This window comes from Strix uralensis, chromosome 3 (genome assembly GCF_047716275.1).
Source record: "Strix uralensis isolate ZFMK-TIS-50842 chromosome 3, bStrUra1, whole genome shotgun sequence".
NCBI lineage: Eukaryota > Metazoa > Chordata > Aves > Strigiformes > Strigidae > Strix > Strix uralensis.
In genome coordinates this window covers 26,566,370-26,582,023 of record NC_133974.1, presented here as the reverse complement: position 1 = coordinate 26,582,023, position 15,654 = coordinate 26,566,370, and the positions used below count along the sequence as shown (strand labels likewise).

The window sequence follows — 15,654 nt, the reverse complement described above, 5'->3', positions numbered from 1 at the left end:
ATAGCTCAGACAGGATGCGGTGTGAAGCACTCTTTATTACGTTCTTGCAAGACCGGGCGCCCCCATCAAGTGGACGCGCCTACCAGCCATCATGCAATGGTTTATATCCCTTTCTCCGAACCGCCAGTTCCCTCCCCTGATTCCTCATTGGCTGAGTACTACAGGGTGTACAGACTTCCCGAACCGCCTACCGATACGCCCCTTCATGTATGTGTTCATACGTCGCATGTTCATGGAAATGAACCTTGGCTTTCTCCAGGGCGGAGAAGTTAATATGCATGAGCTCATCACGCAAGCCTACTAAGATGGAAAAGTTTGCCCCAAGTCTTTCGGTATCTGCATCCATCTAAAGCCAGTTCCAAGTACTGGGTCATCACAGTTGACAAAAAGACCACTTGTCTTCTAGCCCTAGGCCAGGGATTTCAATGGTTGTGAATTGCTCTTGTTGATTGCTTTGGTGAATCGCTCCTGCCCTTCCCATCAGGCTTATTATGCGAAAACAACATTCTTTCCCTTACATGGTTTTCATCCATTGAAAGCACATATTCCCTTGCACTTCTTTTTGCTGCTTGGCTAGATGGTCACAGTGAGGAAAATGCCACGTGGCTGGTTTTTTTTGTAAGGTTTTACCTTCTCCAGTCACTTCCCAAGTGGTTGTGAAGAGAACTGCACTGGCTGCTTACCTTTTCAGTAGAAGAGTTAGTTTTATCTCAACAGTGCTTAAAGCATTCACTACTATTTCAGATTCATTACCCTAATTTCATGGGAACCATCACTGTTCCCTTTAAGAACAATGCCACTAACTATTCTTCTTCCTTGCAGTTAGTTGTTTTCCTTAGTAGGACTTGAACTGATTAGGCAGAGAAAACAAGTCAACCAGTATATATACAGAACTGCTGCCCAGCAAAGTTAACTCCTTTTCTGATCTGTGCGTAAGAGCCACATAATGCATCTCAGAGGTACAAACCTGAAATGCCCCAATCACTTAGGCACTGCCCAGGTGAGCTCCTAAGTTTTACATTAAAATTACCAGGGTAGCCAGAAGCAGTAGTTTGCTGTGCCCACTGTAGTACTGAAGTTTCATTGAGCTATACCTCTGTTCCAAATAAGTGCTGAACCATCACAGAGACTGGCACAGGACATCACCTTTGCATTTTGTGAGTCCTCAGTCCCACAGGGATATGTTGGACTTGCTGAGAAGGCCGCTTGTTTGGGTGCTTGGGAAGTTCAGCTAAAGCTTCTGGATTACAGTTGGACTTGGAGGCTAGCCCCAGCCCCCTGCTCCCATGGTGTAATTCAGAGAATGCACAGAAGGTTCAACTCTGGATGTGCTTAAAAATGTAATGTCTTACTGCATTTAGGATCTGGGGTAGCAGCATATCAGCACTAGGTTGCCTAAACTTTTCATTGGACCTTAATCTAAGGCAGGATTCACCTTGTCTATGGTACAAATACCCAAATCAGCATTGCCCACCCAAGCCTGTTATGGTACATGGCAGTTCAATCCCTCTGATAGGCCTTGAAGTTCCACTTCAGGATGAAATGAACCACATCTGATGTGTCCAGCTGTCATCCCAATCTGAAATCTGTAACACACCAGCTCAATCACCTGTAAGCCTGGCAACACCTGCAGGTGACTGATACCAACATTTGTTAGCAGAAGATTCCAGGGCAGGAGGCTGTGGTTTGGGGTTGGTGGGGGGTTTTTTTGCCTTTTTTTCTTTTTTTTGGTCAGTTGTGCCTTAGTCATCTGAGCTGCTCACAACACCTTGTCACCACCTAAGGCCCTGCCCAGAGCAATAACCTTGGTATTCCGCTGAGATCTGATATATGATAGCCTTTATAAGCAAGCTCTGTATGAAAAAAATAAAGCAAAATTTGTCTTCAATAGTGTACTCACCCATATTCAGTTTCTTAATGATTTGGCTGCACATTCCTGTGCATCAGAAGATGGTCTTAGCCAAGTTTTGAGACCTGGGAATATTTAATTATTTCCTACACAAACCGAAGCGAAGCAACTTCAACCCCTGAATAGTTTATGTTTGAACAGTCTCCTCTGCTTATGGTGAGGACTTCAGCAAGATAATCTGTGTAAGACCACAACGGCAAACCTGTTAGAGACTGAGAGTTTAGAACCTATTTGTGCAAGATGGTGAACCTTCCTCAGCTGTGGCTCACGTCAGTGGGAATTTACAGCGTGGTACATGTTTCAAACAGGTACTGAATGTGGTGGTGCAATCCTTACCTCCCCCCCCCCCCCCCTCCTTGTTGGGCTGCTTGGTGCTACGTGCGATTCCACCCGAGATAAGGGCTGATAACATTAACGAGCCTGGCTCCTTCCCCCTGCCGATTGCTCCGAAACGGCCATAACGGCCCATCATCTCCTAAAGGCCTGGCACACCTGTGCCTGGGATGTGGTCAAATGGGAACAATAACAGAGTTGCACATTCATGAAGTTTTTGTGCAACTACTGGAAGGCACCAGATGGTATCTGACAAAAGTCAATTATCTTGGACCCTATAAACTGCGACCACCAGGGAGACCCTTTGAGCTCTCCTGGATCGCAGCGGGCCTGTGACCAGCACCTCCCCTGAGCTGGGACGCCTCTCAGGTACCAAACCCTTAAGGTGTCATCTGCTCCAGACGGAAGGCCAGGGTGAAGTCCCCGCTCCAGTCTCAATTATCGCCCGTTGAGGAATGCCAAGGCATTGTGAGTATTTGCTCTAAACTCGAGAGGGAAATTTTCTTTGAGCTAGCTTCTCTTTCACCGTCCTTTCTGTTTATTGGGGGGTGTGTGTGTGGGTGTCCGTGTGTGTCTGTGTGTATGTACCCTTGTTGCTGTGTGTGTATGTCCGTTCTGTGTTCATTCCACTGAATCCAAACACCTTTGTTTCTGTATGTTTGTCCGTATTGTGTATGTGCATGTATATATAAAGGTACCATTAAGTAAGTTAGTGTGAATCTTGTAATTTTAGAATCTGTGAATAAGTCGCTTTTCTTCTTTCAATATTTCTCAATAATTTTGTAGTAATAAATTGCTGTTAGTTATTAATAAACCTAGATTTCTTACTAAATTGTTACCATGTCAAAACTTTCATCTCCGACACTGAAGTACAAAGCAGATCACCAGACTCTTCCACTACAAAACAGCTTACTAGTCTGTGTAAAAAACTGAGAAGCTTTGAACATTTTACGTTTTATTTGAACACTGATAATAGTTTTTACATTTAAAACCAGTGAAACAAGAACGTGTGTTTGAAAGGAAGGTGGGTTTTCCAGTGCAACACAGTACAGGCCTGAGCCTTTTGATTAGTATTTGACAATATGATTAGAATTGATTACTTAATCTCAGAAGCTACAAAATTATGGTTCAATACAATATACCTTTTTAGCATAATCATGTATTTATATATATTCTTATTCCAGAGATACAGTGCAAGACTAACTCAATTTCTTGGAGTGCTCAGCACCCCTGAAAGAGATCAAACTTAGAGAAAGATCCCTTGAGTTAACAGACTACTTAAATGGAAATTTATCAAAATAAATCATCAACAAAACTCTTGTTTTAGTTTAAAAAAAAGCTTGCAAAATATCAGCAAATGTCAATAATCAAATAACAGGTACAGATCTTTTACAGAAAAGATAAATGCAATTTAAGACTTGTGTTCAAACTTGTCTTTCAAGTATGGAGAGCTTGCCTCTTTGTTCGGTGGGTGTGGCAGTCATACTTCAGTTATTAAACCTCTAAATTCTACTACAGCAGCATGAAAACAAGCCTCAAAATCATCAAAAGGCTGCAAAAAGAAAAAACAGAACAAAAAACAGAAATATGGTTGTACATGAACAAAACCAGTGAAAGTCATCATTAAATAACAGCGCATTCATAAATACCTGACACTAGAGCTCCTAGTAAGCAATCTTTAAATCTACAGCCTCAGTGTCTGTTGAAACACAGTCCACCTAGGCTTGAAAAGCAATCTACAAAGGAAATAACATTTTCCAGTTTAAGTCCTGATTCTTAAATTTTGCATCTGATTTTGCATTGACAGTTTGCATCTGATTTTCTTTCTTCCCTGTATGTAATTGGAATAAAACAATGGTGTTATATTGAATCTGGTAACAACAAAGCAACAGTTATTCCTTCAGAAGATGGAGGTTCTGACTTACAGTTGAAAGATGTTCTAAGTTACAGACTCACTGGGAAAAAAAGTTTCAACTTACTCCATAATTTAATTCCAAAATAACAAGTACAGAAAATTCTGTTTTCCAGAATGCCAAAATAAACAGCAGCAATAAAGCAGTCAAAATGGTTAGAAACATCATAATTTGCAGTAATCCTGACCAAAGTTTTTAGGTCAGGTCAAAAATGTCCTAGTTTTCAAAGGTGCTGCACTTTCAGTAGTTTTGGATGCAGCACTTCTAAACCAAAGTGTTGGTCTTTTCTAAGATGACTGTTTTGTATGAAATTAGATGACTAATGCATATGTGTTTGAAAACACTGAGGCTTACCTCAGGTTCTTCCAAGAGCCTTATCAATATGCATTAATATTTAACTGCAGATCTCTCCTTTCTGTGCTGAGAAAGTCAGTCCATATCAGATGTATCCGCCTAGTAAGATGAAAAAGCTGTTCACTGGAGATAGGACTGTGACCTCCAAACTAATTTCACTTAAACCACACAGTTGCTGGAGGATAGTAATTTCCACTGATACTGGCTTGAATCAGATGTCAAATGGCAACTATTTAAAAATCAGTGAAATCTTTATATTAAGATCCTCAATATATGTTTACCTCAGGCATGCTACTAGTCCGGCTGGCATTAATTTCTTGGACCTCTTGAACCTCATTCCCATTATAATGGTCAAAAGAAAAGCTGAAACTGTAAAACACAATTCAATATATTTATGTTCTCACTTCTCCCAGTGGACTGTTCAGGAACATGGAGAGTTATCAAAGGTCATTGCTATGTTTTGCTATGAACTGTAATTTAACAAAACATTAGATCAGAGATAGGGTCTATAAAAACATTCTTGCTTTTCCAAAACACTGTTGTGATTTCTTTCAGCTATAAATAAGGTTTCCACATGCAGCAGAATGCTAAATCCTATTCCACAGATACTAAGTAAGTTTGTCAGACAGTGAATTCTACTCCCCCATATCTACATTCAGGGAGATACAAATAAAGTAGGAAGAATCTTCATCGTAACAGTAACATGTATGCTGAATTACAGAAACAGTGTCTCATAAATCCCACCACCCTAGATCACTGCTGGTGTTTTCTAACTATTCAAGGAGCTAGAGCATCTAACTTTATCTGTTTTCTTTTTAGAATGCTAGCTCTTTATTTGCTGAGCCTTAAAAAATAGATTGAAAGGTTTGCCACTTGTTTTCACTACAGAATATGGCTATCAACGTCTTCATCAGGATCACAAGTTCCCTTGTTTCCTTTTGCTACCAGGGAACCATCCTTGTCTGTGACAAGAGGTGGGCAGCCCCAGAGGGCAACAAATGTAGTGCAAGCAGCAGAGAAACGTCATGAAAGAAACTGCATCTTCTTCCTGGAGCAATTTTACCTAAAAATGGACGTAGCAATGAGCTGATCAGGCATGGGGATTTCATATTGAACTGTGGCTGCAGAGCGCTACATGAATGAGAAAATTGATGAGAATACATAAAACTCTGCAAAGATAGCTTTGTTAAAGAACTGTCACCTGAAATACTTCTCAGAAGTGGGTGGAGAGGCAGGCCTTCTCATGGGCAGCTGGGCTTTACCACTCTTGCAGCCAAAGTGATGGCAGTTACACAAACCTCTTCCCTTTTTTATGGAGCAGTTTAACCCTCTGGCTAATTCTCTTAAAACTCCACTGTCTACTCCTGTGGACAGTCCTGTGCTCACAGGTGTCAAGAATTAGTTTTAAACTCACTCCAGCATTATAAAACAAGTTCTGACAGTTACAAGCATCTTACAAAACTTCACCAGCTACGCATATGGACTCATTAAAGATATCATGCAAAAAAACTACTATTGTGCCCCATTATCCGTTGCCTTTATTTTCTGGTCCCACAGCCTTGATCCTCTCAGGAATGTCTGAAGAGTGGACTATTCCACAGTATGTGTCCTGTCAGAGCCCTGAGTATATTTACAATTAATTACAAGCTACAAAGCATGTTCACTCTGTAATGTTATTTTTTCCAGTTACTAGTATCTGGCTTTTCACGTGTGCCAAGTGAGTTTTTAAGACATTCAACTTTTAGACCTGATTTTCAAAAGTGCTAGATATTCACTGTTTCAACTTAAATCAGCCAAAGAAACTGAATAAATCAAGCCAAATTCAATTCAGTAAATCAGATTCATATCAGACATTCATTAAATCAGGTGCATCAGCTTGCACTCTGTATAGCACTAACTGTTGCATATTGAAGTCTGAATTTTTACCCCTACTCCAAACACATAAAATTACATTAAAGTATTTGAGAAAGCACAGAGTTAATTTCAGGGGTAGTGGGAAAATGCCTGAAAGAATAATTTATAAAACAACTAAGACAATTTGCCTGGGTATCTGTTTGCTACGTATTCTTTGTATGTAGGACAAGTTACAAGAACCCTACTATCAAAGTCTTGTACTAAAACATTACCTACATTATTGTAGGAGACTTGTGTAGGTGACAAATACTATAGATAATAATGGGTTTGGAGGGGAATTTTTCTTTTAAATTTCCTAACCTTTTAAAAGTTTGAGTACTTGATTCATTTTACACTGCAATTTACTCTACTGGTTTCTAAGTTCAGAGTGGTCACTTTCTTCCATGCACTTAATTTCCTTCTGTCATTTGTGCTCTAGTTGCTTTTGGCACTTCAGGAGGTTAGGCATAAGTGAAAACATTCTGATTTTCTACAAAAGCAATACACATTTATTATGGAAATCCCTTAGTATTCTGAAAGCAGCAGATACAGTAGCCACCTAAGGTTTTTAAGGTGTGGACCTGTAGATGTTTCCGAGTGTGTCTAATTCTCCCTTCCTCTGAAGTCTTCCTACTGAGTTGTTCTTAAGAACTTTCTAAGGCAGGTGCAGTGAACGCTACCTCATCTGTATTGCTATAAATTTCTATTAAATTAGTAATACACATTTCTCCAGTTGAGCGAAAGTTCTCACATGCCAACAGCTACATGAAATGCACAACACTAACAATATTTTAGTATATCTGACATTTGCAAGTAGATTAGTGGAAATTTTGTATTAGTCCGTTCAAAACCAGGGAATTGGGAAACAGTCAACATTTAGTAAGTTTTAATTAGTCTTCTTTTCCACAAATTCCATATCCAAATTAGTGATTTAATTGACCCATAAAAGTACAATACTGTATGCTATTTAAAAGCACCTCACACTGAATGATTACAAATTTACATATACTTAAGGCTATGTCTTCATTCCAAAAAAGGGGTTTTTTTTAACAGTGGGATAACTTAATCTGAGCAAGGTCATGGTGACAAAACTGGAATATTCAATTTTAGGCCATCTAGGAGCAGATCAGATATGCCATTACCACCTTTACTAAAGAACTCAGTGGGAATATACTTTGCTAACACTTCTATTCAACATTTTTTTGAAATGGAAATTTTTACAACTGTGGCTGGTGTAAAGCACAAAGCAACATGAACAGTATACCATAAATTTGAACTAAGTTCAGAAAAAGCAGTCGTGTACTCACACAATCTGCATTAAATGTATTTTAATTGCTTTTCTGCATGTGAAACCGCAGCCTAAGCCACCTTTGCTAAAACCATCAGTGAGACAAGCTCCCAAGAGCTCTTACTGCAAATCAGTTGTGCGAGGTTAATGTCCCCCTTAGAGACTGCAGTTCCTTGCCTCCATGAGGGTTTCATGGCAAACTAGCTAATGTGACAGCCATTGCATAGCTTGTATCCTGTCCTTCCTAGCAGCAAAGGAAAAACACTAAGTCAAACTACTTGGTTCACTGGGAGATGATACATTACGTTATAAAAGACTGGATCCCACACCTACTTTACCTCTTAAATTACATTCTAATCTGTAGCACTAATTATTTTATTCCAGCACTCTCCCACATTTCTCAGCTGGATTTCACAATATCAGGAAATGTCAGGTAACCATCTAATAAAAGGAGGTGCTGCCAGGTGGTAACACACACCTGCTGGCTTTGTGTGATGATCTGCCTTACTTTGCAAATGGTTCCACAGTCAAGCTCTTGAACTTTGCAAGCTAAATTGAACTCTATTTAAAAACTAACATTTAAACCAAAGCAGTACTCAAAATTTAATAAGGGAGAATTTTGCATGCAGTTTAGGAAACTGCTTTTGTTTGTTTGCTTGCTTGATTACTATAGTAAAACACTTACACAATGATATCTTCACATTTCTTGGATCACGTGTTACACAGTAAGCTCCATAACCAGCCACAGAACCAAAGGTGAGACCAGCAGCTAAAGACACTTTACTACCTGCAAGAAACCATTCAAGTGTTATTTCTCAATACAATGTCTCTAAACTCAATCTTTACACAGTAGTTCTCTCTCTACACAGTATTATCCAAGTATTTTAAAAATAGAACTGATTTTGCCACAGTGCAGCTAGCTCACCCACTGTGAATAGAGAGGTAATATTTCTGTAACTGGGCTTGGCATGGTACTAGGGGCAAAGTTGGCTAAATCAGAGGGAGGATGTAGTTAACACCTGAAATTTGGAAAAAATGATCTTTGAAGCACAAACCTAAATTTGGCTATTTTCTCTACCATCTATACCTTTAGAAGCATTTTGATAATTTCTTTGGACTGTCTGCTGATTTTAACTATATCTTACAGCACTTGGGAGTCTCTAAAAATGGTGGAAATGTGTCAATATATATAAAGGATAAATTGGACAACACATGCAGTCATAAGCCTTTCAATGTGACATCACTCCTGGACAAAGAAATGGTATTACCAACATCACAATTAATAAAGCATTAAAAAACAATTAGATGGCAATGAGGATGAAAATATGGCTTTTGAAAGTAACTTGATATCTTCTTTTGGTGCTATTACAAAACCGGTTCATAAAGCCCAGAGTTTCAGTAATATACTTAGGTTTCTGAATAGGTATTTGACTCAGTACCATATGATAAAAACCAGCACAGCAGGCATTATCTGGATTAAGTTGATCCCAAAATGTTTATAAATTAAGAATCTGGGCTCCCAGATGTCATTTAGCTCCCAGTCCTGCTATACTGAATATTTTAATCAAGAATTCGCAAGAAAATAGAAATCATTACCAATTAAAAAAATAATCTAGATTTGCCACAAGGGCTGACCAACTATTAAAGAGTGAAGAGAAGAAGCGAATGGGATAGTCAGTAAGTGCAGCTGGGTACAAACAAAAAAATACAGCCAGTGTTTTCAGAAAGTCACATATAAAGCCTGTAAGAGTAAAGCATGTGCACACTATGCAGGGAAACAGTGACCCTAAATCAGAAGAACTGGGATGAATAACGGCCACAGTGAAGGAGACTGATGCGCCGCTGGGACGTGCGCTCTGCCAAGGGGGACCAGCCTGGAGATCGCGCCCGCCCATCCTCGGTGCCACTGTGAGCTCTGCCGGACGCTGTGCCCAGCCCAGGCAGGGAGTGGCTGGCTGGGAAGGACAGCAAACATGACTGAAATATGCATTATAGCACACGATAACCTAAAACCTGTCTGATTAGCTTAGAGTGAAGATGTACAGTTCCCACAGTAGGACATAATTAACCAACAAATCAGAATACATAAGTAAAGGGTTTTCTTTCCAGTGGGCATCTGGAAATCTCAGAATCAAGCCTGGATGGTGCCTCCATGGCAAAAAAGCTTTAAGTAAGGATCTTCTACTGTGCTCAACACAGGAATGATTAAAGGAAATGAGCAGGCCCGAAATACACTGAAGGTCAAAGATAACATGACAGCCCCTTTTTGCCCTGTAAACAAACTCATCAGTTAGATTAACAGAAAAAAGTGACCACTTAAATGCTTAAGTTAGCCCAAGTAAACCTCATGAGACTCAGCTCATTTATAGAGTGCAGGATGGATTTAAGATGCAGTTGTGTTCATTATAGCAAAGTTTTCATGTCTTGCACCAATTTTTGTTTTTTTTTTTTTTACAAAGCGTAGCAGAGAGGAAACTCAAATGCTTCATTTCCCAATCCTGCTGTACCAGTGTTTACCTTTACGAGTGTAGCCTACAACACCTCCAACAGCCAGCAGTGCAGCATATGCAAAACCAATCCAGTCAATAGCCATGGTCCCAACTCTGGAAAAGAAAACACTTTGCAACTGAAGACAAACAGATTCCTTCCTCCTGGCAAAAAGAAATAAATCATTACTTGAAGCGTTCTAAATAACACAACACTTTTCTAAGTCATGTTTGACTACTGTGTCAAAACATTCAAAAGGTGAAGATGTGTCTGTTGGCTATTGTATCATCTTTTCACTAACTGATGCCCTTCCTTACACCTCGGTATCTAGGTATATCATATTTCCATTAGGGGAAATTGGGATTTTGGGGATATATGTGGCACGCAGTTTTCCCAGTCAAAAATACATGGATGCAAGCAAAAAGCTCAACACCACCCAGTTCTGTCGCACTTGTGGCATATGGCTGATCTGGGCGTACGCTATGGATACATACAGGTCTTCTGAGTGCACAGCTTAGTGCCCTTGCAACCAGGCTGTACTTGGTGTACTTCAGGTGGAATGTCACAGGCCCTGAAACACCAGGCAAAAATAAGAATTTTCAGAGGCTACCCGAAGTTTCTTGGTAGAAACCTACGCTGTCTTCAGGAAGCCATACATACAGAAGCTTTATCCTATCTCTCTCCGTGCCCCTTTTGTTTCACATTTAGATTTTAATGCGTTGTCCTAAACTATGCTTCTGTTCTCCAAAAAGCAGTTAAGTTACTGTTGTAATACTGATCCTTACTTCCCCTGTTGTGCTTTGTAAAGGCACGAGTGGCAGTGCTTCGCAGCCCAACAGCACTATAGCCGCTCTCCTACCAGTCGGTGGGATACACCTTTCCCCTCCTTCTCCCAAGTTAGGTGTATACTTAAGGGCATCTCTCTAAGTGAGCAGGTGTTTCCTTGATCACAGCGTTAAAGGGGTGGCAGGAAAGAGCACACACTCAGCACTTCATGTCAAACCTTTAATATTAGAAAGAGCAACTCACAGAGAGCCCCCCCCAGCTGTAGCCCCCTCGGAAGACGGGTGGCTTTAGGGAGCCATGGCACCCCCGAAAACGTCGTCTGCAGAGGCAGGGGCCAGGCTCAAAGCCCGGCCTCTGACCCACCCGGCCTTCGAGGCCCATGCGGGCGGGCCGAGGCCGAGCGCGGCCGGCCGTCCTCCCTCGGGCGGGGACTTCCACTTCACCGCCGGGCCCTCCAGACCCGCGCCCCCCGCCCCGCGCAGCGCAGCGCCGCGCTGGCTTCCCCCGCCCTCCGCAGCGGACCTCCGCCAGAAGGCGGGTGGGTGCGGAGGGGAGCTCCCCCGCGTCCCCCTCGCCCTCAGCCGCCCGCGCAGCGGCTCAGCCCCGCCGGGGATGGAGCCCCTCCGCCGCCCCGCCGTACCTCGTCCCGCCGCGCCGCGCCCGCCCCGCCGCCCTCCGACCTCCCCGGCCCCGCCTCCCGCGCCCGGCAGGCACCGTGAGGCGTCGAGGCGCCGGCGCCGCGGTCCTGCCTCACCGCGGGCGGCCGCCTCACCGCCCCCTTCCCGGCTCCTGCCCCTTGGCGGGCCTGCGCCCGGGCGGGGGGAAGGAGGGTGCCTGCCGCCATCATGGCGGCGCCGCGCCGGGGCCTGGCCGCGCTGCCGCTTGCGGAGCTCCTCGGGCGGGGGCAGCGGCGCTGCGTGCCCTCGGCTGAGACGGGAGACGCGGCCGCGTTGGCGCAGGGCGAAGGGGCTTCGCCCCGTGTTTGTTGGGGCTCCTTGGCGGCAGGGCCCAGCTCCGGGGCTGGCGTCTCTTGAGACTCCTCGAAATGTCCTCAGGCGGCTCCTCTGCCAGGGCTCCACGGGCAGCGGGAAGGCCCGTAGCTTATTTTATAGACTTTTAAGCCTCAAAAACCTTGCACTGCCATGTTGGGTATGGAAGAACTCATGAAAGAGAAAGAAGTCATGTCTGCAGAGCTGTTTGTCCCCAAAGGATGTGCATCCCGTGAAGGTCTGGGCAGGGGCTGGGGCGAGGGTCTCTTGCCAGCACCGCCCCAGAGACCCCAGTGACAGGCACTCCTTGCTGTGCCAGGCACCCCTCTGCCCACTGCCCCTCACACAGGGTGGTTCCTCTCTCCTCCTTGCCTCCCTCTTTGAGAGTTGCCTGCATGAAGTTAGGTGAGCAGACACATAGAACATTGATGTTGTTTGTCGGGGGAAACCAACAGGCACAAACCCCAAGAGTCAGGTACTACACACGTACCAATCTATGAAACTGATTGTCGTGGTTATTTTAACGCCTTGACTTACTGTCTGCTAGGCCTGTTTGCTGGAGCTATTCCACTACAAGCTATTTTTGTCTGTATCTTGTCACGCTCCACGGTATTTCTTCAGCTTTCTCTCAAGTGAGCTGTTCTTGACCAGCGTGGGACATGTCCTTCAGCAGCAGTTGGGGGGTGCCTGCCCGTGACATTCCTCACGCTTCCCTTGTTCCCACAAACAGGCTGAGCATAAATATGGCCACAACAGGGAGAGACACACAATGCCGTGTGATGGGACTTGGATACCTGCCTTCTTCAGGGGTCACTTGAAAATCCCTGCCAAAATCTTGTGTTTCCTTTAGATTTCTTTGCTTAAAGGTGTGGGAGTTTTCCGCTCCAAAGACCTTGCTGGAAAGCAAATCAGTATTCTCATTAGGGTTAACATATTTAATTTCCACTCATAACGTTCCATTTGTTTTTTCTGTTAGCATTTAACTGCTGTGACACAAACCCACTCCATGTGAGCTGTCCAAGTCTGTCTGTTAGGTGGAAAACGGAACCGCTCTCCTTATCTCACCAGCGTCTGTGGGAAGGAAGAGTGAAGGTACAACAAATTTGGAAAACAAACATAGGACGCTTGAGGGCAGGACGGCTCCAAAATGCAAACCAAAAGCAGATTCATAAGCTTGTTCATAAGCAGATCCAGAAATCTTGGATTTCTTTATGAAGTATTCTGAGACTTGTGGCTCTTGAAAAGTGCAGTAAAATAAACAATGGATTAAAGGGAGCAAAACCATGCAATTCTATTTGAGGGGGCTCCAAAGTGCAACAAATACAGTGGCTTGGCACCTCTAGGATAATGACCAGTTGTGGTTACTGATTCAATGATACTCCTCACTAAAGTACACTGGATAACCCTGAAGTCTGGGCTAAATTTGAATTCATGTAATTATATGCTGCTTGTTGTGTTCTCTTCCATTTTCAATTGTGAAAAGTATTTAGTATTGTTTTTCCTCGGCTGTTACTGAAACTGATGTCTGATGTGAAATGTTTGCTGTATTTTACAGCACAGGTAGGCTCCCGTGGGAGGTTTTTAATGGGAGGAGAATTCATTAAATTAGTAGCATGATAAATCAAACCCCTCAGTTCTAAGAATGTGGTATAACAGCTATCAGCAAAGCTAGTGTTAATGTTGCTAAGCGCTTTCCCTTCTAGTTTTCAGCTGTTCATAACTGCCAGTCTGAGTTGAAATTTCCCCTGTTGGGTGTCTGCTTCCAGCTCTTTTATTTTAACTTGTTTTGGTTGTTTTGTTTTGTATTATGATTTGTTTGCTTTGTTTTTGGAAAGTTCCATTTACAACATTCGAGCCAGCTACAAGGATGAATTTAGGGGAGAATACACGGTTTTGTCCATTATAAACATAACCCTTTCAACTGAACAGCCTCTAGCATCTCTCTGGTTTGGACAGATTTCAGATTTGACAAATAAATTGCTTTAGATTCAGGGATATATTTTTCCATCTTCATGAAAATGTAACCTGAAGAAAAAAAGGGTTAAAAATGTTGAGTGGAGGCATTTTAAAATTGTACAGCCCGGTCCCCAGAAAGTTCCAGCCAGGTTGATCATGTGTGACCTTTTGTTAGGCCCCCCACATTCACATCTGAATGCAAGCACTCTCTCCAGAGAAAGGCTGAGCATGTGCCTTGCTTTTCTAGTGTTCTGTATAAAAGAAGAAGCCTCTAAGGGGCTTGTGTAACACAGCCCATCTCCTCTCCTTGAACATTTTTGCTCAGGCTACCTGTTGTTAGAGAGGGTGCTGGCAGAATGAATCACATAAAAGACCTGTCTCCTGCTGTAAGCTGTTTGTGGGTTTGTTGATTTTCCTGTATTAACACTAAAGGCTACTCATAGTTGTAAGCTCCAAGTAAGATTTAAGGCTAACTGCTATCCCAGAACATAATGTGATACCAGAAGGGATCTGTAGAGCAGAAGAGTGCCTCTGAAATACCAGAGACAGAAGGAAAGGTCCTGAGTGAGGGAAAAAGAAGCAGCTGAGCACCCTGAGACAGCTGAAATTCTGGAAGACTGTTGTGCAAAGGATTGTTCTCTTCATCAGGTGAGACTATGGAAAAGGAAGAGGAGCAAAATGCCGCTTTTAAAATGCAGATTCAGAAGCTTCAGGTTTCATATTCTGTAGTTAAATAAGGAAGAAGTCATTTGTCATGTTTGGGTACAAAAAGGTGACTGTTAGAAATAAATTCTCTAAGCTTTCATATATATACACACATGTGCACATAAGCAGTGAGAAGGACAGTGGTGTTAAAGTAATAGGAGGTTGTTTTGAAAGGCTGAGGAGACTGATCTACAGCCTCATTGGGCTGCCTTTATGGGTCATTACCCTTCAGTCCTGAGGTGTCACTTCCTTGAAAATTTAGTATGCAAGCTTAGATCAGGAATCATCCCTGCCAATTCCATCAAATGGTAAAAAGCAGAGATACTGCTCTTTATAATAACCATGAAGTAATCTGACAGAACATATATATTCATAAATAGCCACACAAACTAAGGCCTTTTCTATGAACTAAACATGCATGAACATGGACTAAAGCCTGCAAAGGAAAACGAGATGGGTTCTTGGGCAATGATTTCACAGGAGATGGTGCTCAAGTGTAAGAGCTCACTGCTGCCAAAAGAGCCTCTTCGTTTCTGATTCTGCTTTCCTTATTTTGTGCAGTAATTGATGAGTTTTGCTCCTTCTCTCCCAATCCTCAATGGCAGAGTCAACTCAGTAGCCCAGCAGAAACATAACCAGACAGAAAAATACATAGCTTTCTCATGAATTAGTTCAGTCAGTCATTTGTTTCAGTTAGTTAAGTTAGGAGGGGCTAACAAGCATCAGGGCACAAAGGAAGAGCTGGGACTGCATGACCGGGTGGGAGGCTGGGGAGAACCTCTGCAGGCAGCAGCAAGAAAGAGTGAGATAACCTGAAGCTGTGCATTTCCTGACACTTTTCAGGGAATTTTGCCTGTGAGAAAGCGTTATGGTGTGGCACAGACTGAAATTCTTGGTAAATTCAGTGAAATGCAGCTCCGAGTTATTGTTGGTCAGTGGTATCTCAGGAATCTTCCCAGATGCCGAATCCAACAACCTAGTATTTCTGGAAGCTAGCAAACGCTGAAATAAGGTACATGCCCACAAAAACTACCTGTGGGC

The 15,654-nt window shown here is 42.8% G+C and overlaps 1 protein-coding gene across 3 annotated transcripts; it reads right to left on the bottom strand.

Moving 5' to 3' along the window:
* Positions 1-3,180: 3,180 nt before the first annotated feature.
* Positions 3,181-11,630, bottom strand: TMEM14A (transmembrane protein 14A). Of its 3 annotated transcripts, none has more exons than XM_074861702.1 (6): positions 11,604-11,630; positions 10,208-10,293; positions 8,376-8,477; positions 4,791-4,878; positions 4,510-4,608; positions 3,181-3,794 (listed from the first exon to the last, which is right to left on the bottom strand). In XM_074861702.1, exons 2-5 carry the CDS (start codon positions 10,281-10,283, stop codon positions 4,533-4,535), a joined length of 342 nt encoding a protein of 113 aa, XP_074717803.1. In that variant the 5' UTR covers positions 10,284-10,293; positions 11,604-11,630; the 3' UTR covers positions 3,181-3,794; positions 4,510-4,532. The 3 variants fall into 3 exon arrangements, with proteins under 3 accessions (XP_074717803.1, XP_074717802.1, XP_074717804.1); XM_074861701.1 differs by having other exon boundaries at positions 10,208-10,341; positions 11,604-11,629; XM_074861703.1 differs by lacking the exon at positions 4,510-4,608 and having other exon boundaries at positions 10,208-10,341; positions 11,604-11,629.
* Between the last annotated feature and the right edge of the window lie 4,024 nt (positions 11,631-15,654).

Bases quoted from the DNA above. Each gene is read 5' to 3' on its own strand.
- TMEM14A (XM_074861702.1), bottom strand. From the start codon at position 10,283: ATGGCTATTGACTGGATTGGTTTTGCATATGCTGCACTGCTGGCTGTT. The intron at 4,879-8,375 runs GTAAGTGTTTTA...TGTGTTTTACAG, and splicing joins AAATGTGAAGATATCATTGT to TTTCAGCTTTTCTTTTGACC. The intron at 4,609-4,790 runs GTAAACATATAT...TCATCTTACTAG, and splicing joins GGACTAGTAGCATGCCTGAG to GCGGATACATCTGATATGGA.